This window comes from Heterodontus francisci, chromosome 18 (genome assembly GCF_036365525.1).
Source record: "Heterodontus francisci isolate sHetFra1 chromosome 18, sHetFra1.hap1, whole genome shotgun sequence".
NCBI lineage: Eukaryota > Metazoa > Chordata > Chondrichthyes > Heterodontiformes > Heterodontidae > Heterodontus > Heterodontus francisci.
In genome coordinates, this window is record NC_090388.1 from 5,848,765 (window position 1) to 5,862,804 (window position 14,040).

A 14,040-nucleotide genomic window follows, 5' to 3' on the forward strand; every position below is an offset into this window, starting at 1 on the left:
GGATACAGATCTGCCATGATCTCATTGAATGGCAGAACAGGCTCAAGGGGCTGAATGGCCTACTCCTGTTCTTATATTCCTACTCGAAGTGCTTTGGGACATTTTCTTACATTAAAGGCACTATATAAATGTCCTTGCACCTCATGGAGACCTGTTTAGAAGCTGCATGGGGCTCACCTTAGCTCCACATATCTCTGACAGAAATAAATCACAACAACAACTTGCATTTACATAGGTCCTTTAAGGCAGGAAAACATCCCAAGGTGCTTCATGGGATCAGATAAAAATTGGCAATGAGCCAACAAAGGCATAGTGACGAAAAGCTCAGAGAAAGGTGTAGGTTTTAAGGAGGGTTTTAAGGGAGGAAGAAGAGGTGGAGATTTAGGGAGCTGTTTTTATTATGAAAAGCACCACCTAAAATGTCACTTGAATCACACTGGAGGCTTTTTTTTAGTAAGGCATCAGCATGATAGGGAATCCACTGAAGACATTATATTTCTGGTGGTTAGAAGTATAATAAGCAAAAGGGATACATGACACTGCAAAATGCTCTGTAATGTCATGTGACTTGCTATGCAATTTGGAGAAGTTAATGAGGCAGCTGAAATTGTTAATTCTACAACTGCAAAGGCTCTGAAATTCCCCTTTACCATTTGAAGCAATCATAAGATAAAGCTGGAATCCACAGAAACAAAATGCACAATGATCAGGTGTGTCTACTGTGCCACCCATACAAAAAATTCCTATTGATCACTCTCCGGCTTCCTCACTTAAATGAAGCAATTGGGAATGCACCAGTATTTTAGGGGGATTCTGTTCTATGGCCCAATCTGGACCTTTCTCTAGTGGAGAAAGATTTACATTGAGAAATGGCAGAAGAACCAGAGGCAACATGAAGAAAAGTAGTTTTGCATTACAAGTGGTTAGGATTTGAAGTGCACTGCCTGGTGGATACAGGTTCAGTAGCAGCCTTCACAAAGGAATTGGATAAACACTCGAAGGAAAAACAATTGCAGGAGTAAAGGGAAAGCACGGAGGAGTGCGACTAACACAAAGGGGATACACGTCAGCATGGTTTGCTCTTCAAAAGAGACGGTATAGGCTTGATGGGCTGAATGAACTCCTTTTCTACTGTATTATGAAATATCAAATACTGCAGAGTGTCCCCTCTACAGGATGCACTTCAGCAACTCACCAAAGTTCCTTCGACATCATCTCCAAAACCCACAATTTCAACCACCTAGAAGAACAAGGGCAGCAGGTGCATAGAAACACCCCAGCTCCAACCTCACCCCTCTCACCCCCCCACCACCCCCCCCACCCCCCCCCCCCCCCCCCCCCCAAGTCACTCACAGCATCCTGACTTGGACATATATCGTTGTTCCTTCATTGTCACCGGGACGAAATTCTGTAACTCCCTCCCTAAGAGCACTGTGGGAGCAACTTCTCCACACGGACTGCAGCAGTTCAAGAAGGAGGCCCACCACCACCTTCTCAAGGGGAAACTACCCATTTCAACAAATACCAGCCTTGCTACTGATGCCCACATCCTGAGAATGAATTTTAAAAAAAACATCAGAGTTTATATGAAGCTAGAATAGGATGACTCAGTAATCTCTCTCTCTAGTAAAAACACAAAACTCTGGAGATGAGTGGACTCCCAAAACTAGAGTTTCCTGGATGTCAAGCAGTATACAGGGTAGGACAAGGTGTAAAAAGTGAAGTTATGTCACATACCGAGAGCTCAAATCTGCTGAAAGCCTAGAGGAGTACAGAATGTACAGAGGTGAAACTGAAAAGGAAATTAGGAAAGCAAAGCAAGGACATGAAAAGATATTGGCAGATAAAATTGAGGCAAACCCAAAGATGTTTTGTTCATATATAGAGATCAAGAGGATAACTAAGGAAAGATTAGGGCCGATTACCAACAAAATAACCTGTGTGTGGAAGTGGGAAACGTGGGCATGGTTCTTAATGAATACTTCACACTGTCTTCACAAAGGGAAAAATGAAGCAGACATTGTAGTTAAAGAGGAGGAATGTGAAATATTGGATGGGATAAACATGATGAAAGAGCAAATATTAAGGGGTTTAGCATGTTTGAAAATAGATAAATCACCAGGCCTGGATGAAATATATGCCAGATTGTGGGACGGCACAGTGGCACAGTGGTTAGCACCGCAGCCTCACAGCTCCAGCGACCCGGGTTCAATTCCGGGTACTGCCTGTGTGGAGTTTGCAAGTTCTCCCTGTGTCTGCGTGGGTTTTCTCCGGGTGCTCCGGTTTCCTCCCACAAGCCAAAGACTTGCAGGTTGATAGGTAAATTGGCCATTATAAATTGCCCCTAGTATAGGTAGGTGGTAGGGAAATATAGGGACAGCTGGGGATGTGGTAGGAATATGGAATTAGTGTAGGATTAGTATAAATGGGTGGTTGATGGTCAGCACAGACTCGGAGGGCCGAAGGGCCTGTTTCAGCGCTGTATCACTAAACTAATCTAATTGCTAAGAGAAGCAAGGGAGGAAATAATGGAGGCCCTGAGCATCATTTCCAATCCTCTCTGGCTACAGACATGGTGCTAGAGGACTGAGGACTGCTAACATTGTCCCATTGTTTAAAAAGGGAGAAAGGGATAGGTCAGTCGGCCTAACCTCAGTGGTGAGCAAATCAATTATCATATTCAGAGACAGTATAAATCGTCACTTAGTAAGGTACAGACAAGGACAGTCAGCATGGATTTGTTATAACACGTTTGTGTCTGACTAAGTTGACTGAATATTTTGAGGAGGTAACAAGGAGGGTTGATGACGGTAGTGTGTTTGATGTAGTCTACATAGATTTTAGTCAGCCTTTGACAAGGTTGCACATGGCCGACTGGTCATAAAAGTAAAAACCAATGAGATCCAATGGGAAGTGGCAAGTTGGATTGAAAATTGGCTCTGTGGCAGGGAGCAAAGGGTTATGGTCAACGGGTATTTTTGTGACTGGAAGGCTGTTTCAAGTGAGGTTCCATTGGGCTCAGTACTAGATCCCTTGCTTTTCGTTTGTATTTATCAATGATTTAGACTTAAGTGTAGGGGGCATGATTAAGAAGGCGCAGATGATTCAAAAATTAGTCATGTGGTTGATAGTGAGGAAGAAAACTGTAAACTGCAGGAAGCTATCAATGGATTGGTCAGGTGGGCAGAGAAGTGGCAAATGGAATTCAATCCAGAGAAGTGTGAGGTAATGCATTTGGGAAGGGACTTCAAGGGAATGCACAATAAATGGTAGGATTCTGAAGAATAATTTACGGCATAGAAGGAAGCCATTTGGACCATCCTGTCCATACTGGCTATCCGCGGAGCAAACCAGTCAGTCCCATTCCCCCACTCGATCCCCATAGCCCTCAAGTCTATTGCCCTCAAGCGACCATCCAACTTCTTCTTGAAGTCATTGATGGTCTCCGCTTCCACCACCCTTGTGGGCAACGAGTTCCAGGTCATTACCACTCGCTGTGTAAAAAATTTCTTCTTCACATTCCCCCTCCATCTCTTGCCCAAAACCTTCAATCTGTGTCCCCTAGTCTTTGTATCATCAGTTAATGGGAACAGTTTATCCTTGTCTAACGTATCGAAGCCTGTCATAATCTTGTACACTTCTATCAAATTTCCCTTTAATCTCCTTTGTTCGAAGGAGAACAAACCCAGCTTCTCCAACCTAACCTTGTAACTAAAATTCCCATCCCTGGAACCATTCTGGTAAATCCCCTCTGCACTCTCTCAAGGACCCTCACATCCTTCCTGAAGTGTGCTGACCAGAACTGGATGCAATACTCTAATTGGGGCCTAACCAGAGCTTTATAAAGGTTCAGCATAACTTCCTTGCTTTTGTACTCAATGCCTCTATTTATTAAGCCCAGGATCCCATTTGCTTTACTAACCATTCTCTCAATATGTCCTGCCACCTTCAAAGATCGATGCACATTCACTCCCATATCGCTCTGTTCCTGCACACTCTTTGAGTTGGGTTTTGTTGTCCCACTGCTGGGAGCGGTGGTGGGTGCAGAAATGGCGGCGCCCTGCACAGGACCCCTGCCACCATGCCACCTTGCCACCATGCCACCACGATTATGCGGTGGGTGGCCACTTAACAAATTGACGGTGGCAGCCCTCCCCAAACACATAACGGGGCAGCATTGGCGATGCCGCTCACGGAGTCACCTGATGCAGGAACAGGTGCTGGCACCATTTTTAAAAGGCTAACAATTCAATGTAATGCAGAGTTGACCCCTTCCCCACCTCGGTGGTGCCAGCGTATCCTGGACAGGAAGGTGAAGGTGCATGAGTGCTGCATGACGTGCTTAAGATTGGTAACTGAAGGTAAGATCGCGGGGAATTAAATTTAAAACAACGCAGAGAGCTATTAAATATTTAAAGTAGGGTCCCGTCGCAGAGTGGTGGAGGTGCTGCCCACAAAGCCTCACTGCCATTGGGAAGATTGAGCCCAGCAATCCTGGCATCTGGCTCTGTGGCAACCGCTGCCACTTCAATTCTCCTACCCCCCTCTGCGAGAAAACCCGACTTCAGGCTGAGAACAAACTCCAGCCCTTTGGAACTGTGCCATTAAGTCTATATTGCCTCTCCCTATTCCTTCTGTCAAAATGCATCACCTCACATTTGTCAGTATTAAATTCCATCTGCCACCTCTCTGTCCATTCTGCTAGCCTATCTATGTCCTGTTGCAGGCGGTTTCTATCATCCTCACTGTTTGCTGCTCCTCCAGGTTTGGTGTCATCGGCAAATTTTGAAATTCTACTCTGTATTCCAAGATCCAAGTTATTTATATATAGTAAAGAAAGCTGTGTTCCCAGCACTGACCCTTGGGGAACACCACTGTCTACCATCTTCCAGTCTGAAAAACACCCATTTACTGTGACTTGCTGTTTTCTGACCTGAGCCAATTTTTTAATCCAAGTGGACACTGATCCTCCTATTCCAATAGTCTCAATTTTGTTAATTAGTCTTCTATCAAACACTTTCTTAAAATCCATATAAACACCACCCACCACATTCCCTTCATCAACCTTCACTTTTACTTCATCAAAAAATTCAATTAGATTAGTCAAACATGATCTGCCTTTTACAAATTCATGCTGGCTTAATTCACTCAAACCTTCCAAGTCTCTGTTGATCTTTATTGTTTCCAAAACCTTATACACCACTGATGTTAAACTAACTGGCCTGTAGTGCTAGGACTGTCCTGTCCCCTTTCTTGAATAAGGGTGCCACATTTGCCAATCTCCAATCCTCTGGCACCTCTGCCGTATCCAGAAAAGATTGGAAGACTATGGCAAGCCTTTCCGTTATCTCCATCCCCAATTCCTTGAGCAATCTGGGATACAAGCCATCCGGACCAGGTGACCTATCTACCCTGAGCATAGCCAACCTTTTAGTACCTCCCCCTTCTCAATTTTTACCCTATCCATTGACTCCACTCTCTCTGCTTCTACTGATATTTTGCCAGATTCCATTTCCTTGGGGAACACTGATACAAAGTACTCATTAAGTATATTAGCCTTGCCCCATGCACTAAGCATATATTGCCCTCTTTGTCACTAATAGGCCCCACTTTATCTCTTACTACCCGCTTTCTTTTTACCTGCCAGTAGAAGATTTTTGGGTTCCCTTTTATGTTGACTGCCATTCCATTCTCATGTCCTCTCTTTGCCAGTCTTATTTTCCTCTTCACCTCCCCTCTCAGCTTATTATATTTGGCCTGATTCTCACTTGAAGAGTTCACCTGATATGCATCATACAGTCTCTTTTTTGTTTCATCGTAATCTCTATCTCTCTTGTCATCCTGTTACTGGTTCCCCTACCTTTCGCCCTTGTTGGAATGTATTTCTTCCTTAAAGATAACCCATTGTTTCTTACAGTTTTTCCTGTCAGTCTTTGATTCCATTCTACCCTGGCTAGATCCCTTCTCACCACGTTGAAATTAGTCCTCTTCCAGACATTCTACCTTATTTTGTTTCTTGCTTTTCTGCATTACTAGTATAAACCTTATGATACAATGATCACTCTTACCCAAGTGCTCCCCCACAGACACTTGGTTCACTTGGCCCACCTCATTTCCCAGCACCAGATCCAGCAATGCCTCTTTTCTAGTTGGGCTGAGAACAGACTGGTCAAGGAGGTTCTCCTGAACACATTTCAGAAATTCCTCCCCACTCCTTACTCTAAAATTATTCCAATTGATATTTGGGTAATTAAAGTGCCCTAATATCACCACTCCATAGTTCTTGCACATCTCTGTGAATTCCCAGCAGATTTGCTCCTCTATCTCTCTTTCACTATTCGCAGGCCTATAGAATACCCCGAGTAACGTATGATTATACCCTTTTTGCTCCCCAACTCTAATCAAATGGATTCTGTCCTTGCCCCTTCAGGGACATGCTCCCTTTCCAGCGTTGCAACGCCTTCCCTAATCAGGGCTGCCATCCCATCTCCCTTTTTCCTTCTCTATCTTTTCTGAATGCTTTATATCCTTGTAAATTAATCACCCAGTCCTCGCCATTTTGAAGGGTGTAAAGGAACAGAGGGACCTTGCAGTGCATGTCCACAGATCCATGAAGGTAGCAGGACAGTTTGGTTAGGTAGCTAGGAAGGCATATAGGATTTTTTCTTTTATTAGCTGAGTCATGGAATATAAGAGCGAGGAGGTTAAGCTGGAACTGTATAAAACACTATTTAGGCCACAACTAGAGTACTGCGTACAGTTCTGGTCACCACATTACAGGGGGAATGCGATCTCACCAGAGAGGGTACAGTGGAGATTTACGAGAATGTTGCTGGGAATAGAGAATTTTAACTATGAGAAAAGATTGGATAGGCTGGGTTTGTTTTGTTTGGAACAGAGGAGACTGAGGGAAGATTTAATTGAAGTGTATAAAATAATGAGAGGCCAAGATAGAGTGGAGAGGAAAGACCTATTTCCCTTAGCAGAGAGGTCAATAGCCAGGGGGAAATGATCTAAAGTAATTGGTAGAAGGATTCGAGGTGAGTTAAGGGGATTTTCTTTTTGCCCAAAGGGTGCTAGGTTTCTGGAACTTACTGCTTGAAAGAGTGGTAAAGGCATAAACCCTCATTGCATTTTAAAATGTTTTGGATAAGGAATCTACAGGGCTATCGACCAAGTGCTCGTATGTGGAAATAGGCTGGATAGCTCTTTTTCAGCTGGTACAGACATGATGGGCTGAATGGTCCCCTTCTGTATTGTAATTTCTATGATTCTATGATTAACTGGTCAGGCAACATCCGTTCAAAAAATATGAGATAGTTGATGTTTCAATCTCCCTGTAGAACCTGGTAGCACTCAATTCCCAGCAATTACATCAAGGACAACGAGGGGGACCTCTTACGCTGGAACTTGTCAGCCTTTTACATTGTGCTAGGATTTCAGAACCTTCCCCAGACAGGCACCTCTGGGTCTGAAACCTAAAACAAGCACAGGAACAGGGCAGCCATGGAAACAAAAGCAGGAGATGGTGTCTCTGTGTGATGGGAGGGCGCCCATTTTCGAGGGTTGTTCACAGAAGTTGGCGGTGAGCATTGCCAGACACCCCCAACCCTCCTGAGACCTCATCAGAGCGGAGGGTCTGATAGGATATGATGACAAGGCAAGGTGGGCCAGAAAAGGTAACGCTTTCCATTGACTCGTCAGGACTGGAGACTTCTTGGTTGCTCTTCTCCAGCAGCTGGCTAATAGTCTCAGGACTTACTGTCCATTTCCACTTCACCTTGGTTCCCAATGCAGGACCATTCTGGCGATCACTGATGGTGTTGAAACTGGGCTATTCTATTGGTATAATGGTATAGATAAGCAGAGGACATGAGCTCAAATTCCACCATGGCTAATTGTGAAGCTGAATTCAATAAATGTGGTAATATGTCTCCTGTACAGAACACAGTGACCATGGTTGTTGGTTCATTGATATTCATCAGGAAAGGTATCCTACCCGCCCTATCTGGTCTGACCTATGTGACTCCAGTCCCATCTTGTATGGTTTGCTTTTGATGCACTCTGACAAGGCCTAACAAAGCCTTCCAGTTATAAAATAGCAACTAGAAGAAGGTCTATCACTGCCTTCTCTGGGACACTCGGAATAAGCAATCATGCCAGCCTTGTTAGGGTCAGACACATCCTGAGAACAAATTCAAAATAACATTGGGGGTCATTTTAATTTTGTACAATTGACTTCAATTGAAATTGGCCAGGACATCGGGGAGAACACCCCAGCTCTTTTCCAAAACAGGGTCGTGGTACCTTTTACATCCACCAGAGAAAGAAAACGGTGCCACGGTTTCACTTCTCATCTGAAAGATGGACCTCCGGCGATGCAGCACTCCCTCAGTACTGCACATCTGACGGTGTAGCTCTTCCTAAATACTGTCACTCCAACAGTGCAGCACTCCCTTACTATTGTACCTCGGACAGTGTAGTTCACCCTAACTACTGCCCCTCTGATGGTGCAGCGCTCCCTCAGTATTGACCCTCTGAAAGTGAAGTGCTCCCTCAGTACTGACCCTCCGACAGTGCAGCCATCCCTCAGTACTGACCCTCCAACAGTGCAGCACTCCCTCAGTACTGCCCCTCCGACAGTGCAGTGCTCCCTCAGTACCGACCCTCCAACAGTGCAGTGCTCCCTCAGTACTGTCCCTTTGACAGTGCAGCACTCCCTCAGTACTGACTCTCTGACAGTGCAGTGCTCCCTCAGTACTGACCCTCCGACAGTGCAGCACTCCCTCTGTACTGACCCTCCGACAGTGCAGCACTCCCTCAGTAATGCCCCTCCGAGAGTGCAGCCATCCCTCAATACTGACCCTCCAACAGTGCAGCACTCCCACTGTACTGCCCCTCCGACAGTGCAGTGCTCCCTCAGTACCGACCCTCCAACAGTGCAGCGCTCCCTCAGTACTGACTCTCTGACAGCGCAGCACTCCCTCAGTACTGGCCCTCCGACAGTGCAGTACTCCCTCAGTACTGAATCTCTGACAGTGTAGCTCTCCCTAAATACTGTCCCTCCGATGGTGCAGCGCTCCCTCAGTACTGACCCTCCAATAGTGCATCACACCCCCAGTACTGACCCCCTGACAGTGCAACGCGCCCTCAGTACTGACTCTCCGACAGTGCAGCACTCCCTCAGTACTGACCCCCCGACAGTGCAGTGATCCCTCAGTACTGACCCTCTGACAGTTCAGCGCTCCCTCAGTACTGACTCTCTGACAGTTCAGCACTCCCTCAGTACTGACCCTCTGACAGTGCATCACTCCCTCAGTACTGACCCTCTGACAGTGCAGCACTCCCTCAATACTGACTCTCCGACAGTGCATCACTCCCTCAGTACTGACGCCCTGACATTGCAGCACTCCCTCAGTTCTGATCCACCAATAGTGCAGAACTGAAGTGTGAACAAAAACATGCATTTATCACTTTTAATGTAGTTAAACATCCGGAGGTGAATAGATTATGTGTTAGCCGAGATTATGTGCTTAAGTCACTGGAGTGGGGCTAAAACCCACAACCGTCTGACACAGAAGTGAGCATTTATTGCCCTATGCCTAGCTGCCCTGTGAAGGTGGTGATGTTGGGCCTTCTTGCTGAACCGCTGGTAGCAGTTTGATTCAACTGAAACAAGTTTAATATTAAGTTTGCTGTGTGTCAGTGCCTGGAGAACTTCCACCTACCCAGAAAAAAGGCTCAAAAACCTCCAGCTTCTGTGTCTACGACGCAACCTCGGCATCACATGGAAAGACAAAGTCACCAATGAAGCAGTCCTTTGTAGGGCAAACATGCCAAAACATGCTAGCGCTAATCAAACAAAGAAGGCTTCGCTGGCTTGGGCAAGTGCACAGGATGGAAGATGGCCCCATCCCCAAGGATATGCTATGTGGTGAGGTAGCCTGTGCCCAGAGACCAATTGGGCCCCAAAGTTCCGATTCAAGGATGTCGTCAAAAGAGACATGACAGCCCTCAACATCAATCACAACATGTGGGAAACTCTAGCTGGTGCTCTTGCAAAGGGTGACACCAGCTGTGAGCAGAAATTGGCCACCACAACAACATGTGGTTTCAGAAGCTCCAAAGCAGAAGCCAGTGCTGCAAACAAAGTGTCAGCAGAGATCATCCCGCACCATCAGCAAGGAACAACTTCACGTGTGGCACTTGTGGAGGGCATTGCCTTTCCAGAATTTGCTTGTTCAGCCATCAAAGGAAGTGCAGCAGAAGATCTCATCTGACCTCACAAATGTTCTGAGGCTGCAATCCCATCATCTCTCACAGTTGGAAGGGGGACAATCAGCAATCAAGCTTGCTAGACTTATTCAAGATGCAATCACTTTGCTGTGGGACTGGAGTCACATAGAAGCCAGAATGGCTAAGGAATGCAGGTTTCCTTCCGTAAACACTTTGGGAAAGATGTGAAGGCATTGGAGAGGGTGCAGCAAAGATTTAGAAGAATGGGGGACTCCAGTTACACGGATGGACTGGAGAAGCTGGGCAGGTTTCCTTAGAGAAGAGAAGGTTGAAGAGGAGATTTGATCGAGGTGTTCAAAATCAAGAGAGGTCTGGACAGAGCAGATAGAGAGAAACTGTTCCCATTGGTGAATATCTCAAGAACCCGAGGATAGTGATTTAAGGTGTTTGCGAAAGAAAATGCAAATGTTTTTATGTAGTCAGTAATTAGGATCTGGAATGCATTGTCTGAGAGTGTGGTGGAGGCAGGTTCAGTGAGTGTTTAGGGTCTGGAATGCACTGTCTGAGAGTGTGGTGGAGGCGGGTTCAATGAGTGTTTAGGATCTGGAATGCACTGTCTGAGAGCGTGGTGGAGGCAGGTTCAGTGAGTGTTTAGGATCTGGAATGCACTGTCTGAGAGTGTGGTGGAGGCAGGTTCAGTGAGTGTTTAGGATCTGGAATGCACTGTCTGAGAGTGTGGTGGAGGCAGGTTCAGTGAGTGTTTAGGATCTGGAATGCACTGTCTGAGAGTGTGGTGGAGGCGGGTTCAGTGAGTGTTCAGGATCTGGAATGCACTGTCTGAGAGTGTGGTGGAGGCAGGTTCAGTGAGTGTTTAGGATCTGGAATGCACTGTCTGAGAGTGTGGTGGAGGCAGGTTCAGTGAGTGTTTAGGATCTGGAATGCACAGTCTGAGAGTGTGGTGGAGGCAGGTTCAGTGAGTGTTTAGGATCTGGAATGCACTGTCTGAGAGTGTGGTGGAGGCAGGTTCAGTGCGTGTTTAGGATCTGGAATGCACTGTCTGAGAGTGTGGTGGAGGCAGGTTCAGTGAGTGTTTAGGATCTGGAATGCACTGTCTGAGAGTGTGGTGGAGGCAGGTTCAGTGAGTGTTTAGGCTCTGGAATGCACTGTCTGAGAGTGTGGTGGAGGCAGGTTCAGTGAGTGTTTAGGATCTGGAATGCACTGTCTGAGAGTGTGGTGGAGGCAGGTTCAGTGAGTGTTTAGGATCTGGAATGCACTGTCTGAGAGTGTGGTGGAGGCAGGTTCAGTGAGTGTTTAGGAACTGGAATGCACTGTCTGAGAGTGTGGTGGAGGCAGGTTCAGTGAGTGTTTAGGATCTGGAATGCACTGCCTGAGAGTGTGGTGGAGGCAGGTTCAGTGAGTGTTTAGGATCTGGAATGCACTGTCTGAGAGTGTGGTGGAGGCAGGTTCAGTGAGTGTTTAGGATCTGGAATGCACTGTCTGAGAGTGTGGTGGAGGCAGGTTCAGTGAGTGTTTAGGATCTGGAATGCACTGTCTGAGAGTGTGGTGGAGGCAGGTTCAGTGAGTGTTTAGGATCTGGAATGCACTGTCTGAGAGTGTGGTGGAGGCAGGTTGAGTGAGTGTTTAGGATCTGGAATGCACTGTCTGAGAGTGTGGTGGAGGCAGGTTGAGTGAGTGTTTAGGATCTGGAATGCACTGTCTGAGAGTGTGGTGGAGGCAGGTTCAGTGAGTGTTTAGGATCTGGAATGTACTGTCTGAGAGTGTGGTGGAGGCAGGTTCAGTGAGTGTTTAGGATCTGGAATGCACTGTCTGAGAGTGTGGTGGAGGCAGGTTCAGTGAGTGTTTAGGATCTGGAATGCACTGTCTGAGAGTGTGGTGGAGGCAGGTTCAGTGAGTGTTTAGGATCTGGAATGTACTGTCTGAGAGTGTGGTGGAGGCAGGTTCAGTGAGTGTTTAGGATCTGGAATGCACTGTCTGAGAGTGTGGTGGAGGCAGGTTCAGTGAGTGTTTAGGATCTGGAATGCACTGTCTGAGAGTGTGGTGGAGACAGGTTCAGTGAGTGTTTAGGATCTGGAATGCACTATCTGAGAGTGTGGTGGAGGCAGGTTCAGTGAGTGTTTAGGATCTGGAATGCAGTGTATGAGAGTGTGGTGGAGGTAGGTTCAGTGTGTGTTTAGGATCTGGAATGCACTGTCTGAGAGTGTGGTGGAGGCAGGTTCAGTGAGTATATCGGATCTGGAATGCACTGCCTGAGAGTGTGGTGGAGGCAGGTTCAGTGAGTGTTTAGGATCTGGAGTGCACTGTCTGAGAGTGTGGTGGAGGCAGGTTGAGTTAGTGTTTAGGATCTGGAATGCACTGTCTGAGCGTGTGGTGGAGGCAGGTTCAGTGAGTCTTTAGGATCTGGAATGCACTGTCTGAGAGTGTGGTGGAGGCAGGTTGAGTGAGTGTTTAGGATCTGGAATGCACTGTCTGCGAGTGTGGTGGAGGAAGGTTCAGTGAGTGTTTAGGATCTGGAATGCACTGTCTGAGAGTGTGGTGGAGGCAGGTTGAGTGAGTGTTTAGGATCTGGAATGCACTGTCTGAGAGTGTGGTGGAGGCAGGTTTAGTGAGTATTTAGGATCTGGAATACACTGTCTGAGAGTGTGGTGGAGGCAGGTTCAGTGAGTGTTTAGGATCTGGAATGCACTGTCTGAGAGTGTGGTGGAGGCAGGTTCAGTGAGTGTTTAGGATCTGGAATGCACTGTCTGAGAGTGTGGTGGAGGCAGGTTCAGTGAGTGTTTAGGATCTGGAATGCACTGTCTGAGAGTGTGGTGGAGGCAGGTTCAGTGAGTGTTTAGGATCTGGAATACACTGTCTGAGAGTGTGGTGGAGGCAGGTTCAGTGAGTGTTTAGGATCTGGAATGCACTGTCTGAGAGTGTGGTGGAGGCAGGTTTAGTGAGTGTTTAGGATCTGGAATGCACTGTCTGAGAGTGTGGTGGAGGCAGGTTCAGTGAGTGTTTAGGATCTGGAATGCACTGTCTGAGAGTGTGGTGGAGGCAGGTTCAGTGAGTGTATCGGATCTGGAATGCACTGCCTGAGAGTGTGGTGGAGGCAGGTTCAGTGAGTGTTTAGGATCTGGAATGCACTGCCTGAGAGTGTGGTGGAGGCAGGTTCAGTGAGTGTATCGGATCTGGAATGCACTGCCTGAGAGTGTGGTGGAGGCAGGTTCAGTGAGTGTATCGGATCTGGAATGCACTGCCTGAGAGTGTGGTGGAGGCAGGTTCAGTGAGTGTTTAGGATCTGGAATGCACTGCCTGAGAGTGTGGTGGAGGCAGGTTCAGTGAGTGTTTAGGATCTGGAATGCACTGTCTGAGAGTGTGGTGGAGACAGGTTCAGTGAGTGTTTAGGATCTGGAATGCACTGTCTGAGAGTGTGGTGGAGGCAGGTTCAGTGAGTGTTTAGGATCTGGAATGCACTGTCTGAGAGTGTGGTGGAGGAATGTTCAGTGAGTGTTTAGGATCTGGAATGCACTGTCTGAGAGTGTGGTGGAGACAGGTTCAGTGAGTGTTTAGGATCTGGAATGCACTATCTGAGAGTGTGGTGGAGGCAGGTTCAGTGAGTGTTTAGGATCTGGAATGCAGTGTATGAGAGTGTGGTGGAGGTAGGTTCAGTGTGTGTTTAGGATCTGGAATGCACTGTCTGAGAGTGTGGTGGAGGCAGGTTCAGTGAGTATATCGGATCTGGAATGCACTGCCTGAGAGTGTGGTGGAGGCAGGTTCAGTGAGTGTTTAGGATCTGGAGTGCAC

The 14,040-nt window shown here is 46.9% G+C and overlaps 1 protein-coding gene across 7 annotated transcripts in view; it reads right to left on the reverse strand.

The window, feature by feature from the left end:
- The window catches only part of LOC137379776 (transcription factor Spi-C-like), a 149,395-nt gene that overhangs the window by 23,728 nt on the left and 111,627 nt on the right, over window positions 1–14,040 (reverse strand). The window contains exon 1 of one of the 7 annotated variants that reach the window (XM_068051141.1): window positions 1,354–1,413. The exons of 4 other annotated variants lie outside the window; for them this stretch is intronic. In XM_068051141.1, coding sequence (XP_067907242.1) covers window positions 1,354–1,390 — 37 coding nt within the window. In that variant the 5' untranslated portion in view covers window positions 1,391–1,413. Of the gene's footprint in view, window positions 1–1,353; window positions 1,414–14,040 lie in introns of those variants that run through there. 2 more of the 7 variants (XM_068051134.1, XM_068051139.1) reach the window with 2 other exon arrangements.